We start from the raw sequence: 19,258 nt of genomic DNA, 5'->3' as shown, positions 1-19,258 counted from the left end.
AATTGATTTTTTTTTTTATTAAATTCAGTTTTATTGAAATACACTCACACACCATACAATCATCCATGGTATACAATCAACTGTCCACAGTATGATAACATAGTTATGCATTCATCACCACAATCTATCTCTGAACATTTTCCTTACATCAGAAAGAACCAGAACAAGAATACAAAATAAAAGTGAAAAAAGAACACCCAAATTATCCCCCCCATCCCACCCCATTTGTCCTTTAGTTTTTATCCCCATTTTTCTACTCATCCATACACTAGATAAAGGGGGTGTGATCCACAAGGTCTTCACAATCACACTGCCACCCCTTGTAATCTACATTATTATATAATTGTCTTCAGGAGTCCAGACTGCTGGGTTGGAGTTTGGTAGTTTCAGGTATTTACTTCTAGCTATTCCAATACATTAAAACCTAAGACGTGTTATCTATATAGTGCATAAGAATGTCCACCAGAGTGACCTCTCGACTCCATTTGAAATCTCTCAGCCACTGAAACTATTTCGTCTCATTTTGCATCCCCCTTTTGGTCAAGGCCAATTGATTTTTGACAAGGCTGCCAAGTCCACTCAATTGGGAAAGAATAGTCTCTTTAACAAATGGTGCTCGGAGAACTGGATAGCCAAATGCAAAAGAATGAAGGGGGACCCCTACCTTATACCATATACAAATATAAGACTCCTAAAAAAAAATGTAGGGAAGCATCTTCAGGATCTTGTGTTAGGCAATAGTTTCTTAGTCTTTACACCCAAAGCACAAGCAACAAAAGAAAAAATAGATAAATGGGATCTCATCAAAATTAAAAACTTGTGCATCAAAGATCTTTATCATGAAAGTGAAAAGCCAACCTATTCAATGGGAGAAAATATTTGGAAACCACATATCTGATAAGGATTTAATATTGAGAATTTAGAAAGAAATCCTACAATTCAATAATAAAAAGACAAACAACCCATCTTTAAAATGGGCAAAAGACTTGAGTAGACATTTTTCCAAAAAGGATATACAAATGACCAAAGAACACATGAAAAGATGCTCAACATCATTAGCTAGTAGGGAAATGCAAATCAAAACCATGAGATACCATTTCACATCCACTTGAATGGCTACTATGTAAAAAACAGAAAATTACAAGTGTTGGAAAGGATGTGAAGAAATAGGAACGCTCATTTGTTGTTGGTGGGAATGTAAAATGGTGTAGTCACTATGGAAGACAATTTGGCAGTTTCTTGGGAAGTATAGAATTCCATATGACCCAGCAATCCCACTTCTAGGTATACACCCAAAGGATTTGAAAGGAGGGACTCAAACTGATATTTGCACACCAAAGTTCATGCTGGCATGAGTCACAACTGCCAAAAGCTGGAAGCAACTCAAGTGTCTATCAACTGATAAATGGATAAATAAAATGTGGTATATACATACACTGGAATATTAATCAATTATAAAAAGGAACAAAGTTCTGATATATGCAACAACATGGATGAAACTTGAAGACATTATCCTGAGTGAAAGAAGCCAGACACAAAAGGACAAATATTGTATGAATATGGAATATATGAAATAATGAGAATAAGCAAACTCATAGAATCAGAATATAGAATACAGGTTACCAGGGGCCAGGGTAGGGATAGAGAATGGGGATTTAATGCTTAAATCATACAGAGTTTCTATTTGGGTTGATTGTCAAGTTTTGGTGATGGCTGATGGTGATGGTAGCACAAGTGGTAAATGTTATTAACAGCACTGAATTACATAATGTGAATGTGGTTAAAATGAGAAATTTTAGGTTGTATATATGTTACCAGAATAAAAATTAAATACAACACAAAGAGTGGTCCCTATTGTACACAATAGACTATAGTTAATAGTACAATTATAAAAACGCCCTTTTGTGAATTGTAACAAATACACCACACTAATGCAAGGTGTTAAAATAGAATGTAGATGGGGACCTTGTATTTTATGCATGATTTTCCTTTAAACCCACAACTTTTCTAATTAAAATTAAAAGAAAGTGTTCCCCAGGAGCCTGATGATCCTTGGGTGTCTCCTCAAAGGGAGGAGCACCAAAAAGCTGAACTGGAAGCTCTGGATCAGTGGCAGGAGGTTACCTACTGTGGGCTTCATCATGGCAGATGACACACTCAGCTGTTTCACTGGGGAACCCCTGGCCTTGGTGACCCTAGCAATTTACCCTTGGGCCCAGCAGATTCCCCAGAAAAGAATGCTCCAGTCTCCTGCCAGGAGGGCCTAGGCCTGGCAGCCAGCATTCTGGGAGCTAAGAAGAGGAAGAAGGCCTGGGGAGGGCATTTATTGTTTTCAATTGCTTTCAATTGTGCCTGCGTTCCCCAGTCCAAAGATTGTTTTACCTTCTTCAAAGAACAAACTTTCAATTTTCCATTGGAGGGAGGAAGACAGTCACAAGTTTTTCAGAGAGGGGAGGTGTGGGACTCACTGCTTTTTAATGAACTTTCAACTCCTTATTTTAACTCCACCTTCACTCCACTCTGGAGGCAACTTGGTCCTGCCAATTGTTGAACTTTTGGGGGATTCTGTGGTATATATTGGGTCACTTTAAATAGAGACCCAATAGGGTTACTGACACTCCACTCCACCCTGTGTCAGAATTCTGCTCTCTCATAAAAGCTTAAGTCTATTATTTAAAGTAAAAAAAAAAAAAAAAAAAAAAGGCATCAGACTGACATCTTAATTCCATGAGAAAAGTCATTGTCAAAGGGTAGTGCTATTCTATATTGTGCTTAGATTAGAGCAGTCTAAATGACATGTGTATTGATTGAGGGTAAGGCCTAAAGAGAAGGGCATCTTGAAATCAGACAAGGACATAATCTAAACCACCCATGTGGGCAAACCTAGCTTATAGCCTGTTCCATGCTGTAATGATGCAGTCAAATGAAGATCTTGAACCTTAGACAAGATGAAAGGTTGGCTGTAAACTGTTACTATTTCTCCAATGTAATCATGAAAACATGTCAGAGAATACTCAGAATGAATTTCTACCATGGCATAATTCACTGTCAGATAAGACATTTAATTATCAGGTTGTTTTTCTTATCCACACAAATAGGCATTTCTTTATCAGTTAAATAACGTGTATTCAGGATGAAAGCAAAGCACTCAGGTAGCAGACATTCAAACTAAAACCTTTTGGGCATAGCATGTTAAATCAAGGGTAATATAGTACTTATCACAGAACTAATTTATTCCTTTTTAAAACTCTTATTAAGTTGCAGAATAAAATCTAATTTTTTTAAAGTTTATGTGTGTGTATGTAAGCCCAGGGACATATGCACAAAAAAAATATAAAAGGACTCAACAAACTGGTTAATAACAGCTACCTCTGGGAGTGGGTTGGTGAGTCAATTTTTTTTCTTTATTTCCATACTATAGAAATGTTTACAGTGCTCATATACTACTTTTTTCAATTAAAAAAAAAAAAGAAAAATACCTTTGCTTCTCAAATTGATCATATATGTGGCAATGATAAAAAAAACAACACCATCAACCCATCTCAACAGATTTGCCTATGCTACCTGCACAATAGCATACCCAACTGAATCCCACATCACTCAGAATGGGGAATCACATCTAATATCATCAGATTCAAATCCCAATATTTTGAATATTTTTCATTCATGGTGGAAATGTGAGAATGAATTTGATAAAGTATCTATTTGAACTTGATGGCCTCCGAGTTTCAACCAATCTATTTTTTTTCAAGCTTCATTTCACTTTAGGAAAATGTACCCATCTATCCAGACATCCCATCAGTTCTTCCAAATAATCAGGTGGAACAAAATTCTTTGGTCAACAGCTGTGATTATAATGTCCCTGCAGTGCCAGACTAGAGGTGTTTTTCTTGACCTAGTTTAAGATCTCACAAGAAATATTCCTAAAAGAACTAAAACTATGCATATATGTGTGTATTTTTAAATCTTGCCTTTTTAAAAACATCAGCATTCAAAAGACAATTATTTTCTCTTTCAACGTTCTCTTAGAATTTTTTAAATGGATATGAAATTTAGATTCCAATGACTAATTAGAAGGAAGTGAAAAAGAATACCAGCACATAGAGTGATGAAGTCACTAAGCTACTGATTTCCTAGACACTTCCACTCTGACGATGGCTTCAAGCCAGGACCTCATCATCCCACTCTCACTAGCTTTCTTCTTTAATGTGCCCTATGGATTCCCCTCTTGAGTTCCTAATAAAAGGAAAAGAGAACTTGGAAAATACAGATCAGTACAAAGAACCAGAAAAACACACACACACACACACACACACACACACACACACACACACACAATACCACCACCTGGGGATCCCAACTCAACATTTTGGCATGCTTCCTTCCAATCTTTTTTCTAAACATTTCATGTCATTATAATGCAGGTGTAATTTTACATCCCACTTTTTTTTTTTTTTTTAATCACTTAAGCATTTTCCTATTGGATTCAGACAACTCTACATACGTGTATTGCATTTCTCTTTCTTCAGCAGGAACTCATTTGTTGATCACGAGGGTAATCAGACTCAACACGATCACTGCTTTGTTCAGTGGTTTGGGAGTCTTTTTGGTCTGTTTTATGGAGTTTGTTTTGAAATTATTTTGATGCCAAAAATCTGTATGTACTTTCTTCTGTTTGTTTACTTGGATCCAGAAAAACCTCCCACTAAAATGATTTCTGGCCACATCCTGCCCAACACATGCCAGTATCAATATACATGCATATTTCCATTTGAAATAAAATGCACATTTAAATTGCCCATTTTAAAAGGGAAAGCAAAAAAAAAAAAAAAATTCTACTATATTAAAAAGGCCAAAATTGAATATCTATGGAGATTCAACCCTATTCCCCAAAGAACAAATGAGAGAGAGAATTCACTTCCTATGTTCCCATCCCCTGTCCTTAGGAGTTGGGGCCTACGTAATTGCAATTTCAATTTCTCCCAAAATTCTTACTCAGCCCCGGTTGAATGTCTTTGTACAATAGCCCTCCTCCTTTTAAACTAGGAAAGAAGTTTTGCGCATAAAGGCAGGAATATATGGTAGGGCTGAAGTGAACACAGAAATGCTCGCACCACCTTGGAAATGTAATGGGCCACTGCATCTGGAGGGCCTTGTGGACAAAATCCACTGTTGAGATACAGTGCACATCGGTGCCTTATTTAGAATGTCATCAGATGTCCAGCTTTTGTCTAAGTTGAAAGAATATGCTATTAAAATCCTTAAATGAAACCAATTAAACCAGTCAATGAGGAGAATTCAATCTCTACCAGTATTCTGTCCAGAGATTTAAATTGGCCATACTACAATTAAAATGAAAAAAGATAACATGTGTCAAATTCATGGCAAATATGGTAACTACAAGTCTACCTGTACCCAAGCCAATTCTACCAGGTGGAAAATAAAGCAGTCATGCTTTCAGCAGTGTTGTAAATAAATGTTAAAGTTTGGGCCCCACAAATCCTAGTTTCTGAAGTCTGGTCAATTGAACTTGGCCTTTTAAAGGACAGGAAGCATTATGCTCCCAACCTCTACTTGGGCCAGCAGTTCTCCCAACCTTTGAAAACAGGCTCAGAGGACACTCAGAATAAGTGATGATGGCTAGCTCATCAATGGAAGGAGCAGTTCTTCTCCCTAGTAAGCTCACAGTGAGCCAAGCACTTTTCTGGCTTGGGTCTACAGGGCTTGATGTTACCAATCAAATCTAAGGTATGAAACAAGCCTAGTGTCTTCAGTAATCCATAGAATTTGAAGGACCTGTCTGCCAAGAGAAGACAAAGGTAATACTGCCAGTACTCCCTGTGGTGTTGAAGCCCCTCTAAGACCCTTCAACCATTATCAGCACTGGCTGTGTTTGCAGAGAAAGACTTTGCAGCTCATCCTTTTTTTCCATTATGGCCACCAAGTCAGGAACGTTTAAATCAAAGGAACTTAGAAATGCATATTTAAGGGAAAAAAGTTTCACCAGAAAAGGCTGAATCACTACTGTTACTGCTAAATGTTGATCTGCAATGCTGAAGCACAGCCTAGTTCAGTGGAAAGAGTCTGAGTTTGGGAGTCAGACAAATCCCAATTCCATCTAAATGAACAACTCTAGCAACCCATTTGATCATTCCCAATCTGTGAAAAAGACATAATACATCAGCATCCCATGACTGTGGTAAGATGCAGTCTGGCACACAGGTACTCAGTTTCAGGGTGACTATTAATGAAACTATACATCACATTTGTTCTCAAAAGTTTACTTCAGAGCAACACATCTCCATCTGTTAAAAGCACAAGTTTATCTCCTTTGCCTGAGAAACTTACTAATTTCTTATTCCTGATACTGCTATTTCCAACCAGCCATTTAAGTCAAGTCACGTCAAGCAATCAATGTGTGTCAATGGAGTTTCAAAACACTTACCTGCAAGCTGTTGTTCAGCAAATCAAAGTCACTGTATCTTCTAACAATCTGGAAAAGACAAGACAGTGGTACTTTGCTTCAATAAAGACCATCTCTTTTCAGATACACAACATTTCCTTATTTAATATTTATTGGCATTCTAGAGCTGAGGCACCTGCACTAAGGGTAGTAGATGCTTAACTTGACAGGCCTAGGAAACAGACCTACCAGTGCCCCAGAGTTGGCTGGGTAATGCGGAACTGGTTAACATCAGCCAAATGCACCAGACGCCAACAGGTAAGTGAGAATGACAATGTATTAATTTTTTAGGGTAAATGGCTCTTCAAAGATCTTACTATCTGGGCACTCTGAAAAATTAAATAATGATTTGCCCAAACTTCCCTCAGTTGAGATCTCACCAGTCTAGGGATTGGCTGGCAAGTGCAGCAGAGCTGCCACACTTCTCCCTGACTCCCAATCCCAGTCCCGGGAGCTTTTCCTTCTTGGTTCCTGGAAGATTGCCCATACATTCTTTCTTAGTTGTGTTGATGCCATTGATTAGGCCCTGCCAAATTCTACTAGCTCTTCAGGCTCTGAATAAGGAAATTATTTTGCTTTCAAATAGTTTGACTTCAACCTTTATCAGTGATTTTCATATGTTAAAGGGCTGAAGAATTCCCTGGAGATCCCTAGCACCCCAGCCACAGAGAATCTAATTCAGTAGGTCTAGAGTGGGGCCTAGGAATCCACATTTTCATTAAGCATCCCCAGGCATTCTAACGCAGTTGATCTAGAAAGCTGTACCAAAAGCTGATTTCTGCTTGCCAAGTACACATCCAAAAGTTAAAATATAAGGCCAGCCTTGGTAGGTGTGAAGAAGAGGGAGACAGCACAGTGGTTAACCACAAAGAAGGCATGGATTCCAACCCTGTTCCCTCACTGATCTGAGTATGACCTCAGAGAAGTTACGTACTTCTCACATGTAAAATGGGAATAATACAATCACTTAAGACTGTTTTGTTTTTAAAGGAAATTAATTGATATGCTTGACCCAGTACCTAACACTCAAAGTTAAATATTACAATTATTCAACCAAAAAGCAACTTGAAATTTCAGGTGAAGACCAACTGTGTGGGCCACTGTGGTCTCTACAAAGGCGAGGTAAGACTTTTGGAAGAGCAGGGTGAGGGTGGGGGGAACTATAATTATTAAAACAGGAAAGAAATGGCTTCTCTACAGAATCCACCCACTGTCTGCAAGGCAACTGGGATGGGGAAGGACTTCTAAGTCTGTCCAGTAAGTCATGTCTCTCTGAGGCCACCACTGGGGAAAGCAGAGCCCAGAGCCCCACAGGATCCTCCCTTTGGGTCAATGAGGAAGCAAGCACTAGAAATTGCCACGAGTGGACTTAGGAGTAGATGAACAGCAGTGCCCCAAACTGGACAATGTCTCACCTTTCTACCTGGGGACTGAACTCGAACCTCTCTGACCTCTGAACCTCAGCTGCAGGGGGAACCTTAGAATTTCCCAGACAACTAATTTGCATATCCCGGATCACCAGGGGGCGGAACTGGCAAACAAATTCCTAGATACTCCTAATGGTAACATCATCTAAGAATTTAACCAAACCCAACAACTGCGGACCAGAAAGCCTTTTATTATACATGATATAAAGCTAAAGGTTTATATTTAAAAGAAGTATAATTTACATTTTTTCCAGATTTTTAGATGCACCAAGTCAGGATTTTGTCACAAGTTTAAACATTTCTCTAGTGTTTAAAAAAAAAAATGCTTACCTGCCAGCTGTTTTCTACAGAAATTCCTCTCTGCACCCGAATGATATATTCCTGAAAAAGAGGGAGAAAGAACCTGTTACAAACCCCCCAAATCAGAGAACCAAAAGAAAGCAAAACATCAGATAAAGTGGCCTTTGAGCAAAGAAAATTACCAGAGGCAGAGAGGAACATTACATAAAGATAAAAGGGTTAATCTACCAAGAAGATATAGTCATCCTAAATGTGTAAGCACCAAGCAACAGAGCTGTAAAATAAATGAAGCAAAAACTGATAGAACTGAAAAAAATAGAAAATCCACAATTACAGTTGGAGACTTCAGTACCTCTCTCACTAATTGACAGAACAACTGGGCAGAAAATCAGCAAGGTTAGAATCAAAAATACCATCAACCAGCAGGATCTAATTGGTATATACAGAACACTCCAATAGCAGCAAAATGCACATTTTTTTCAAGTACCCACATAATGTGGCTCAATAAGGACCATATCCTGGTCCATAAAACAAACATTAATGAATTTAAAAGAACTGATATCATACAGGGTAGGTTCTCTGACCATGGTGGAATCAAACTAACAATAACACTAAGATAACAGGAAAATCTCCAAACAGTTGGAAGCTAAGCAACATGCTTCTAAATAATCCATATTCTCCTTGATCATGTAAACGCTTTCCCTTTCTCAAGGGAAAGCAAAAATATGCTGAACAGAATGAAAATGAGAAGACCACATATCGCAATTTGTGAGACAGAGCTAAAGCAGTGCTGAGACAGAAATTTATAGTACTAAATGCTTATATTAAAAACAAGAAAAGTTTCAAATCAATAATCTAAGTTCCCACCTCAAGAACCTAGATAAAGAAGAGCATAATACATCTGAAGGAAGCAGCAGGAAGAAAAATAATAAAGATAGGAGTAGAAATCAATAAAATTGAAAACAGGAAAACAATAAAAAATAAATTAATGAAGCAAAAAGCTGGTTCTTTAAAGAGATCAATAAAATTGCCAAACCTCTAATGAAACTGACAAACAAGAAAGAGATAAGATATAAATTATTAACATGAGAATGAAACAGGAGATATCCCTGTAGTCTCTGCAAATATCAAAAAGATAGTAAGGGAACACTATGAACAATTCTGCACACACAAATTTGACAACTTAGTTGAAATGGTACAGACACTCTGGAACACAGTTTGGCAGTTTCTTAAAAAACGAAACATGCAACTACCATACGAACCAGCAATTGCATTCCTGGGCATTTATCCCAGGGAAATGAAAACTTACATTCACACAAAAAACCCGTGCATGAATGTTCATAGTAGCTTTATTTGTAATAGTTACAAACTGGAAAGATCCCAGATGTCCTTCACTGGGTGAATGGTTAAACAAATTGGTGCAACCATACCACAGAATATTACTCTGCAATAAAAAGGAACTATTGATACACACAACTTGTATGACTCTCCAGAAATCATGCTCAGTGAAAAAAGCCAATCCCAAAAAGTTACATAGTGTATGATTCCATTTATAAAACATTCTTGAAATGACAAAATAACAGAGATGGAGAACAGATTAGAGGTTGCCAGGAGTTAAGGTCCAGGATAGTGGGGTGGGGACAAGTGGGAAGTGGGTATAGTTATAAAAGGGCAACATGAGAGATCCTTGTGTGTATTGAAATGGTCTGAATTTTGACAGCATAAATGTCAGTTTCATGGTTGGAATGTTGTACTATGGTTTTGTAAGAGGTTACCTTTAGGGGAAAGTGGGTAAAGGGTGCATAGGATATCTCTGCATTATTTCTTTTAACTGCATATGAAACCATAATGATCTCAAAATAAAAAGTTTAATTAAAATAATAAGCAAAATGCAGACATTCAAAACAACATGTGGGAGCAGTCAGAACCCACTGATCCCCAAACTTTCCTGATTATAAAAACCACCCAGGAAAGGAAAGGGGGAGAGGGGAGCTTGCTAAAAATACACATTCCAGGCCTCAGGCCAGACCTGCTGAATCAGAATCTGATTCAGATTCTCTAGGATGGAGATCTAGGAATGAGAAGGTTTAATAACTTCTCCAGGTAATTCTTACTTACAAGTGAGAAACACAGACCTGGTCCAGTCTCCTGCTTATACACAGATTAAATCACACAAAGAACATAAATTTTTCTTCAAATGCTCAGAATTGTTTTAATTATCTTTGGATGATATAATTTAGCCATTACTTATGGTCACCAATCAAAAGATGCTTATCAACACAGTACAAGACAAATTCTTTCTGTTGCACTAATTCTACTGAATTAAATAGGCTGTCTAGAAAATAGGCATTGTAAACCTGGTAGCTGGGTTTTAAAAAGTACCTTATTATACAGTTTCTGTTTTGGATTATGAAAAAAGCTATAGTAACATAACATTGTGAAAGTAATTAATGCCACTAAATTGTACACTTGAAAATGGTTAAAATGGAAAATTGTATGATATATATATATATGTCCACAATAGAAAAAAAAAATAGACCTTATTACACTGTCATTCATTTCCCCCTGTACCATCCTGTTCATTTAGCAAAGGCTGATATAGTCAACAAAAGCACAAAACTTCTGCCTCCTCTGGAATACGTTAAGAATGGTTCATTCAGCAATATTTATTCAGTTATTACGAACTGACATCAACTATGTGCCTGGCACCATGCTTTCAGATGGCTTCATATGGGGTTATAAAATATTTCAAAACTGATTTGCATAGTGTGGCAAGTCTCTTAAGCAATATGCTAACGCAATTATTTCTGAATATACAAAGACAAAATGCTAAAATCATTTGAAATTCTATTTGGGGATCTGTCCTTTAGCTTTGAAATGTTCTTCTCAGAAATGTGATAATACTGCCACATTTTCTAGATTTACATTCTTGCAGTAGAGCTGAAATTAACACATATATTTGGGTAATTCCAAACAAATACCCACAGACAAAAGTTTTGTGATGTCAAAAGCAGGGGTGAAATGTTAGTTCTCAAAAATTACTTTGAGGATACATTGCTTTACCTCAATTTGTCAGAATAATAATCATGATTTTTAAAATTCCAGTTGAAAGACAAGGATGTCCACTGTCACCACTGTTAGTCAACGTTGTGCTAGAAGTTCTAGTTACAGCAATTAGGCAAGAAAAATAAATAAAAGGCATCCAAATCAGAAAGAGGTAAAATTTTCACTATTTGTTGATGGCATGATCCTATATTTAGAAAGTCCTGAAAAAACTACGACAAAAGCTACCAGACCCAATAAACAAGTTCAGCAAAGTGGCGGGGTACAAGATCAACATGCAAAAATCAGTAGTGTTTCTATACACTGGTAATGAACTATCCAAGGAGGTAATTAAGGAAAAAGTTCCATTACAATAGCAACTGAAAGAATCAAATATCTAGGAATAAACTTACCCAATGATATAAAGGAATGATACCCAGAAAACTACAAAACATTGCTAAAAGAAATCAAAGAAGACCTGAATAAATGGAAACAGATTCCAAGTTCATGGATTGGAAGGTTAAATGTCATTAAGATGTCAATTCTACCAAAATTATTTACAGATTCAATGCAATACCAATCAAAATTCCAACAGTCTACCCTGCAGACTTGGAAAAGTTAGTTATCAAATTTATTTGGAAGGGAAAGGGGCCTCAAATAGCCAGAAAACATCCTAAAAAAGAAGAATGAAGTGGGAGGACCCACACTTCCTGACTTGAAAGCATATTATAAAGCCACAGTGGTCAAAACAGCATGGTACTGGCATAAACATAAACATACTGATCAATGGAACTGAATTGAGAGTTCAGAAATAGACCCTCAGATCTAATGGTCAACTGACTTTTTTTTTTTTTTTTTTGCTTGTCTCTCTTTTTTTTTTAATCTTCATTTTATTGAGATATATTCACATACCACGCAGTCATACAAAACAAATCGTACTTTCGATTGTTTACAGTAGCATTACATAGTGCTACATTCATCACCCAAATCAATCCCTGACACCTTCATTAGCACACACACAAAAATAACAAGAATAATAATTAGAGTGAAAAAGAGCAATTGAAGTAAAAAAGAACACTGGGTACCTTTGTCTGTTTGTTTCCTTCCCCTATTTTTCTACTCATCCATCCATAAACTAGACAAAGTGGAGTGTGGTCCTTATGGCTTTCCCAATCCCATTGTCACCCCTCATAAGCTACATTTTTATACAACTGTCTTCGAGATTCATGGGTTCTGGGTTGTAGTTTGATAGTTTCAGGTATCCACTGCCAGCTACCCCAATTCTTTAGAACCTAAAAAGGGTTGTCTAAAGTGTGCATAAGAGTGCCCACCAGAGTGACCTCTCGGCTCCTTTTGGATTCTCTCTGCCACTGAAGCTTATTTCATTTCCTTTCACATCCCCCTTTTGGTCAAGAAGATGTTCTCCGTCCCACGATGCCAGGTCTACATTCCTCCCCGGGAGTCATATTCCACGTTGCCAGGGAGATTCACTCCCCTGGGTGTCTGATCCCATGTAGGGGGGAGGGCAGTGATTTCACCTACAAGTTGGCTTAGCTAGAGAGACAGGGCCACATCTGAGCAACAAAGAGGCATTCGGGAGGAGGCTCTTAGGCACAACCATAGGGAGGCCTAGCCTCTCCTTTGCAGCAACCGTCTTCCCAAGGGTAAAACCTGTGGTAGAGGGCTCAACCCACCAAACCACCAGTCCCCTATGTCTGTGGTCATGTTAGCAACCATGGAGGTGGGGTAGGCGAATACCCCTGCATTCTCCACAGGCTCCTCAAGGGAGCACTACATCTTTTTTTTTTCCTTGTTTTTCTTTTTTTGTTTTTTTTTTTTAACTTTCCCTTCTTTTTTAAATCAACTGTATGAAAAAAAAGTTAAAAAGAAAACAAACATACAATAAAAGAACATTTCAAAGAGACCATAACAAGGGAGTAAGAAAAAGACAACTAACCTAAGATAACTGCTTAACTTCCAACATGTTCCTACTTTACCCCAAGAAAGTTACCTAATATAGCAACATTTCTGTGAACTTGCTCCTACTATATCCATCAGAAATTAACAGACCATAGTCATTCCTGGGCATCCCCAGAACGTTAAATAGCTTATCTGTTCTTCTTGGATTATTGTTCCCCCTTCCTTAATTGCTCTCTATTGCTAGTTCCCCTACATTCTACATTATAAGCCATTTGTTTTACATTTTTCAAAGTTCACATCAGTGGTAGCATATAATATTTCTCTTTTAGTGCCTGGCTTATTTCGCTCAGCACTATGTCTTCAAGGTTCATCCATGTTGTCATATGTTTCACGAGATCGTTCCTTCTTACTGCCGCGTAGTATTCCATCGTGTGTATATACCACATTTTATTTATCCACTCATCTGTTGAAGGACATTTGGGTTGTTTCCATCTCTTGGCAATTGTGAATAATGCTGCTATGAACATTGGCGTGCAGATATCTGTTCGTGTCACTGCTTTCCGATCTTCCGGGTATATACCGAGAAGTGCAATCGCTGGATCGAATGGTAACTCTATATCTAGTTTTCTAAGGAACTGCCAGACTGACTTCCAGAGTGGCTGAACCATTATACAGTCCCACCAACAGTGAATAAGAGTTCCAATTTCTCCACATCCCCTCCAGCATTTGTAGTTTCCTGTTTGTTTAATGGCAGCCATTCTAACCGGTGTTAGATGGTATCTCATTGTGGTCTTAATTTGCATCTCTCTAATAGCTAGTGAAGCTGAACATTTTTTCATGTGTTTCTTGCCATTTGTATTTCCTCTTCAGAGAACTGTCTTTTCATATCTTTTGCCCATTTTATAATTGGGCCGACTGTACTATTGTCATTGAGTTGTAGGATTTCTTTATATATGCAAGATATCAGTCTCTTGTCAGATACATGGTTTCCAAAAATTTTTTCCCATTGAGTTGGCTGCCTCTTTACCTTTTTGAGAAATTCCTTTGAGGTGCAGAAACTTCTAAGCTTGAGGAGTTCCCATTTATCTATTTTCTCTTTTGTTGCTTGTGCTTTGGGTGTAAAGTCTAGGAGTGGCCGCCTAATACAAGGTCTTGAAGATGTTTTCCTACATTATCTTCTAGGAGTTTTATGGTACTTTCTTTTATATTGAGATCTTTGGTCCATTTTGAGTTAATTTTTGTGTAGGGGGTGAGGTAGGGGTCCTCTTTCATTCTTTTGGATATGGATATCCAACTCTCCCAGCCCCATTTGTTGAAAAGACCATTATGACTCAGTTCAGTGACTTTGGGGGCCTTATCAAAGATCAGTCGGCCATAGATCTGAGGGTCTATCTCCGAATTCTCAATTCGATTCCATTGATCTATATGTCTATCTTTGTGCCAGTACCATTCTGTTTTGACAACTGTGGCTTTATAATAAGCTTCAAAGTCAGGGAGTGTAAGTCCTCCCACTTCGTTTTTCTTTTTTAGAGTGTCTTTGGCAATTCGAGGCATCTTCCCTTTCCAAATAAATTTGATAACTAGCTTTTCCAAGTCTGCAAAGTAGGTTGTTGGAATTTTGATTGGGATTGCATTGAATCTGTAGATGAGTTTGGGTAGAATTGACATCTTAATGACATTTAGTCTTCCTATCCATGAACATGGAATATTTTTCCATCTTTTAAGGTCCCCTTCTATTTCTTTTAGTAGAGTTATGTAGTTTTCTTTGTATAGGTCTTTTACATCTTTGGTTAAGTTTATTCCTAGGTACTTGATTTTTTTAGTTGCTATTGAAAATGTATCTTTTTCTTGAGTGTCTCTTCAGTTTGTTCATTTCTAGCATATAGAAACATTACTGACTTATGTGCATTAACCTTGTATCCCGCTACTTTGCTAAATTTGTTTATTAGCTCTAGTAGCTGTATCGTCGATTTCTCAGGGTTTTCTAGATATAAGATCATATCATTTGCAAACAATGACAGTTTTACTTCTTCTTTTCCAATTTGGATGCCTTTTATTTCTTTGTCTTGCCAGATTGCCCTGGCAAGCACTTCCAGCACAATGTTGAATAACAGTGGTGATAGCGGGCATCCTTGTCTTGTTCCTGATCTTAGAGGGAAGGCTTTCAGTCTCTCACCATTGAGTACTATGCTGGCTGTGGGTTTTTCATATATGCTCTTTATCATGTTGAGGAAGTTTCCTTCAATTCCTACCTTTTGAAGTGTTTTTATCAAAAAGGGATGTTGGATTTTGTCAAATGCTTTTTCAGCATCTATTGAGATGATCAATTGATTTTTCCCTTTTGACTTGTTAATGTGTTGTAATACATTGATTGATTTTCTTATGTTGAACCATCCTTGCATGCCTGGAATAAACCCCACTTGGTCATGGTGTATGATTTTTTTAATGTGTCTTTGGATTCGATTTGCAAGTATTTTGTTGAGGATTTTTGCATCTATATTCATTAGGGAGATTGGCCGGTAGTTTTCCTTTTTTGTAGCATCTTTGCCTGGTTTTGGTATTAGATTGATGTTAGCTTCATAAAATGAGTTAGGTAGTGTTCCATTTTCTTCAATGTTTTGAAAGAGTTTGAGTAAGATTGGTGTCAGTTCTTTCTGGAAAGTTTGGTAGAATTCCCCTGTGAAGCCATCTGGCCCTGGGCATTTATTTGTGGGAAGATTTTTGATGACTGATTGGATCTCTTTGCTTGTGATGGGTTGGTTGAGGTCTTCTGTTTCTTCTCTGGTCAGTCTAGGTTGTTCATATGTTTCCAGGAAATTGTCCATTTCCTCTACATTATCCAGTTTGTTGCCATACAGTTGTTCATAGTATCCTCTTATAATTTTTTTAATTTCTTCAGGATCTGCAGTTATGTCACCTTTTTCATTCATTATTTTGTTTATATGGGTCTTCTCTCTTTTTGATTTTGTCAGTGTAGCTAGGAGCTTGTCAATCTTGTTGATCTTCTCAAAGAACCAACTTTTGGTGATATTTATCCTCTCTATTGTTTTTTTGTTCTCTATGTCATTTATTTCTGCTTTAATCCTTGTTATTTCTTTTCTTCTACTTGGTTTAGGATTGGTTTGCTGTTCATTTTCTAGCTTCTTCAGTTGATCCATTAGTTCTTTGATTCTGGCTCTTTCTTCCTTTTTAATATATGCGTTTAGTGCTATAAATTTCCCCCCAGCACTGCTTTTGCTGCATCCCATAGGTTTTGGTATGTTGTGTTCTCATTTTCATTCGTCTCTATATATTTAGCAATTTCTCTTGCTATTTCTTCTTTAACCCACTGATTGTTTAGGAGTGTGTTGTTTAACCTCCAGGTATTTGTGAATTTTCTAAGTCCCTGATGGTTATTGACTTCTAATTGTATTCCATTGTGGTCAGAGAATGTGCTTTGAATAATTTCAATCTTTTTAAATTTATTGAGGCTTGTTTTATGTCCCAGCATATGATCTATTCTGGAGAAAGTTCCATGAGCACTAGAAAAGTATGTGTATCCTGGTGATTTGGGATGTAATGTTCTGTATATGTCTGTTAAATCTAATTCATTTATCAGATTGTTTAGGTTTTCAATTTCCTTATTGGTCTTCTGTCTGGTTGATCTATCTATAGGAGAGAGTGATGTGTTGAAGTCTCCCACAATTATTGTGGAAACATCAATTGCTTCCTTTAGTTTTGCCAGTGTTTCTCTCATGTATTTTGTGGCACCTTGATTGGGTGCATAGACATTTACGATTGTTATTTCTTCTTGCTGAATTGCCCCTTTTATTAGTATGTAGTGGCCTTTTTTGTCTCTCAAAACATCCCTGCATTTGAAGTCTATTTTATCTGAGATTAATATTGCTACACCTGCTTTCTTTTGGCTGTAGCTTGCATGAAATATTTTTTTCCATCCTTTCACTTTCAGTTTCTTTGTGTCCCTGTGTCTAAGATGAGTCTCTTGTATGCAACATATTGATGGTTCATTTTTTTTTGATGCATTCTGCGAATCTATATCTTTTAATTGGGGAGTTTAATCCATTTACATTCAACGTTATAACCGTGAAGGCATTTCTTGAATCAGCCATCTTATCCTTTGGTTTATGTTTGTCATATTTTTCCCCTCTCTCTATTAATATCCTTTATTGTACCCATAGCGAATCTCTTTAGTACTGAACCTTTCTCCAAGCCTCTCTGTCCTTTCTTTGTTTCTCTGTCTGTAGGGCTCCCTTTAGTATCTCCAGTAGAGCAGGTCTCTTGTTAGCAAATTCTCTCAGCATTTGTTTGCCTGTGAAAAATTTAAGCTCTCCCTCAAATTTGAAGGAGAGCTTTGCTGGATAAAGTATTCTTGGCTGGAAATTTTTCTCACTCAGAATTTTAAATATATCGTGCCACTGCCTTCTTGCCTCCATGGTGGCTGCTGAGTAGTCACTACTTAGTCTTATGTTGTTTCCTTTGTATGTGGTGAATTGCTTTTCTCTTGCTGCTTTCAGAACTTGCTCCTTCTCTTCTGTGTTTGATAGTGTGATTAGTATATGTCTCGGAGTGGGTTTATTTGGATTTATTCTATTTGGAGTTCGCTGAGCATTTATGATTTGTGTATTTATGTTGTTTAGAAGATTTGGGAAGTTTTCCCCAACAATTTCTTTGAATACTCTTCCTAGACCTTTACGCTTTTCTTCCCCTTCTGGGACACCAATGAGTCTTATATTTGGACGTTTCATATTATCTATCATATCCCTGAGGTCCATTTTGATTTTTTCAATTTTTTTCCCCATTCTTTCTTTTATGCTTTCATTTTCCATTCTGTCATCTTCGAGGTCACTGATTCGTTGTTCAACTTCCTCTAGTCTTGTACTATGAGTGTCCAGAATCTTTTTAATTTGGTCAACAGTTTCTTTAATTTCCATAAGATCATCCATTTTTTAATTTAGTCTTGCAATGTCTTCTTTATGCTCTTCTAGGGTCTTCTTGATTTCCTTTGTCTCCCGTACTATGGTCTCATTGTTCATCTTTAGTTCTTTGAGTAGCTGCTCTAGGTGCTGTGTCTCTTCTGATCTTTTGATTTGGGTGCTTGGGCTTGGGTTATCCATATCGTCTGGTTTTTTCATATGCTTTATAATTTTCTATTGTTTTTGGCCTCTTGGCATTTGCTGAACTCGATAGGGTTCTTTTAGGATTTGTAGACCAATTGAAGTCCTTATCTCTAATTTATCAGATCTACAGCTTCGTGGAGTACACTTTCTCTAACTATCCAGCAGGTGGCGTCCACGAGCCACTTGTTCTCCACAAGCCAGTTCTCCCCTGCTTAGCCTTTTTGGTGAGTGGGGGAGTGAGTCTTGTGGGGTCCAATTGGTGTACCAAGCTTCCGTGTATAGTTGGTGTTGCCTGCCCTGTATATGGGGCGTGTTTCTGGGCAGTCAGGGAGGGGGGGTGGCTCTAACAATCAAATCTCCCTGGTGATCCTAGAGTTTTAAAGCTGCTGCAATAGTCTAATCCTTCAGTTCAGTCCTGCCACAGTTTGTCTCTGCCACTGACCCACAAGTCCTTGGTATTGGCGTATGGCTCCTGAGACTTGCAAGTGGGCCCCTCTTCCAGGCCGTGCACCCCGAGTCCTCTGTTGAGGGATGACTGTGCTATGTCGCAGGTGAGTGCCGTCCCCCCAGGGCAGTTCTGGGCTGCTGGGCTGTGTAGGGAGGCTCCCAGTCTGCTGAAATGATGGCTGAATGGGTCTTTGTTAATTCACACTGCTCTACCTTCCAAACTCTGGGACAATCAGCTGCGGTTGCAGGGAAGGCTAATGTCCACGCCCAGTTTTGTGGTGTGTGCCTGTTATTTAAAGCACTTCCGTCACACTGGGTTGTCTGGGGCAGTTCTGGGCTATGGGGCTGGCGATGGGCAGGAGTGTTTCCTGTCCACCAGGATGATGGCTGTGAGCGGACACCCCCCTTTTCTTGGGAAGTTGTGGTGTTTAGTGAATTTTCTCAGCCACTGGATTATTGCCTTTCGTCTCAGAGCTCTCCTAGTTCTGCTCTTGACTTGACCTGCCCAAATTGCAAGTCTTTGAAGCTTTCTGTATTGGGCT

General features: G+C 38.0%; 1 protein-coding gene across 11 annotated transcripts in view; it reads right to left on the bottom strand.

Moving 5' to 3' along the window:
- Positions 1-19,258, bottom strand: part of PXK (PX domain containing serine/threonine kinase like) — an 89,498-nt gene that overhangs the window by 39,215 nt on the left and 31,025 nt on the right. For all 11 annotated transcript variants that reach the window (XM_037799071.1, XM_037799064.1, XM_037799058.1 and 8 more), the window contains exons 2-3: positions 8,221-8,271; positions 6,446-6,493 (exon numbers count right to left, since the gene is read on the bottom strand). In XM_037799071.1, coding sequence (XP_037654999.1) covers positions 6,446-6,493; positions 8,221-8,271 — 99 coding nt within the window. The remainder of the gene's footprint in view (positions 1-6,445; positions 6,494-8,220; positions 8,272-19,258) is intronic.

Source organism: Choloepus didactylus, chromosome 1, assembly GCF_015220235.1.
Source record: "Choloepus didactylus isolate mChoDid1 chromosome 1, mChoDid1.pri, whole genome shotgun sequence".
Lineage (NCBI taxonomy): Eukaryota > Metazoa > Chordata > Mammalia > Pilosa > Megalonychidae > Choloepus > Choloepus didactylus.
Note: the sequence above shows the minus strand (reverse complement) of the source record. Positions and strands in the feature narration are given on the sequence as shown.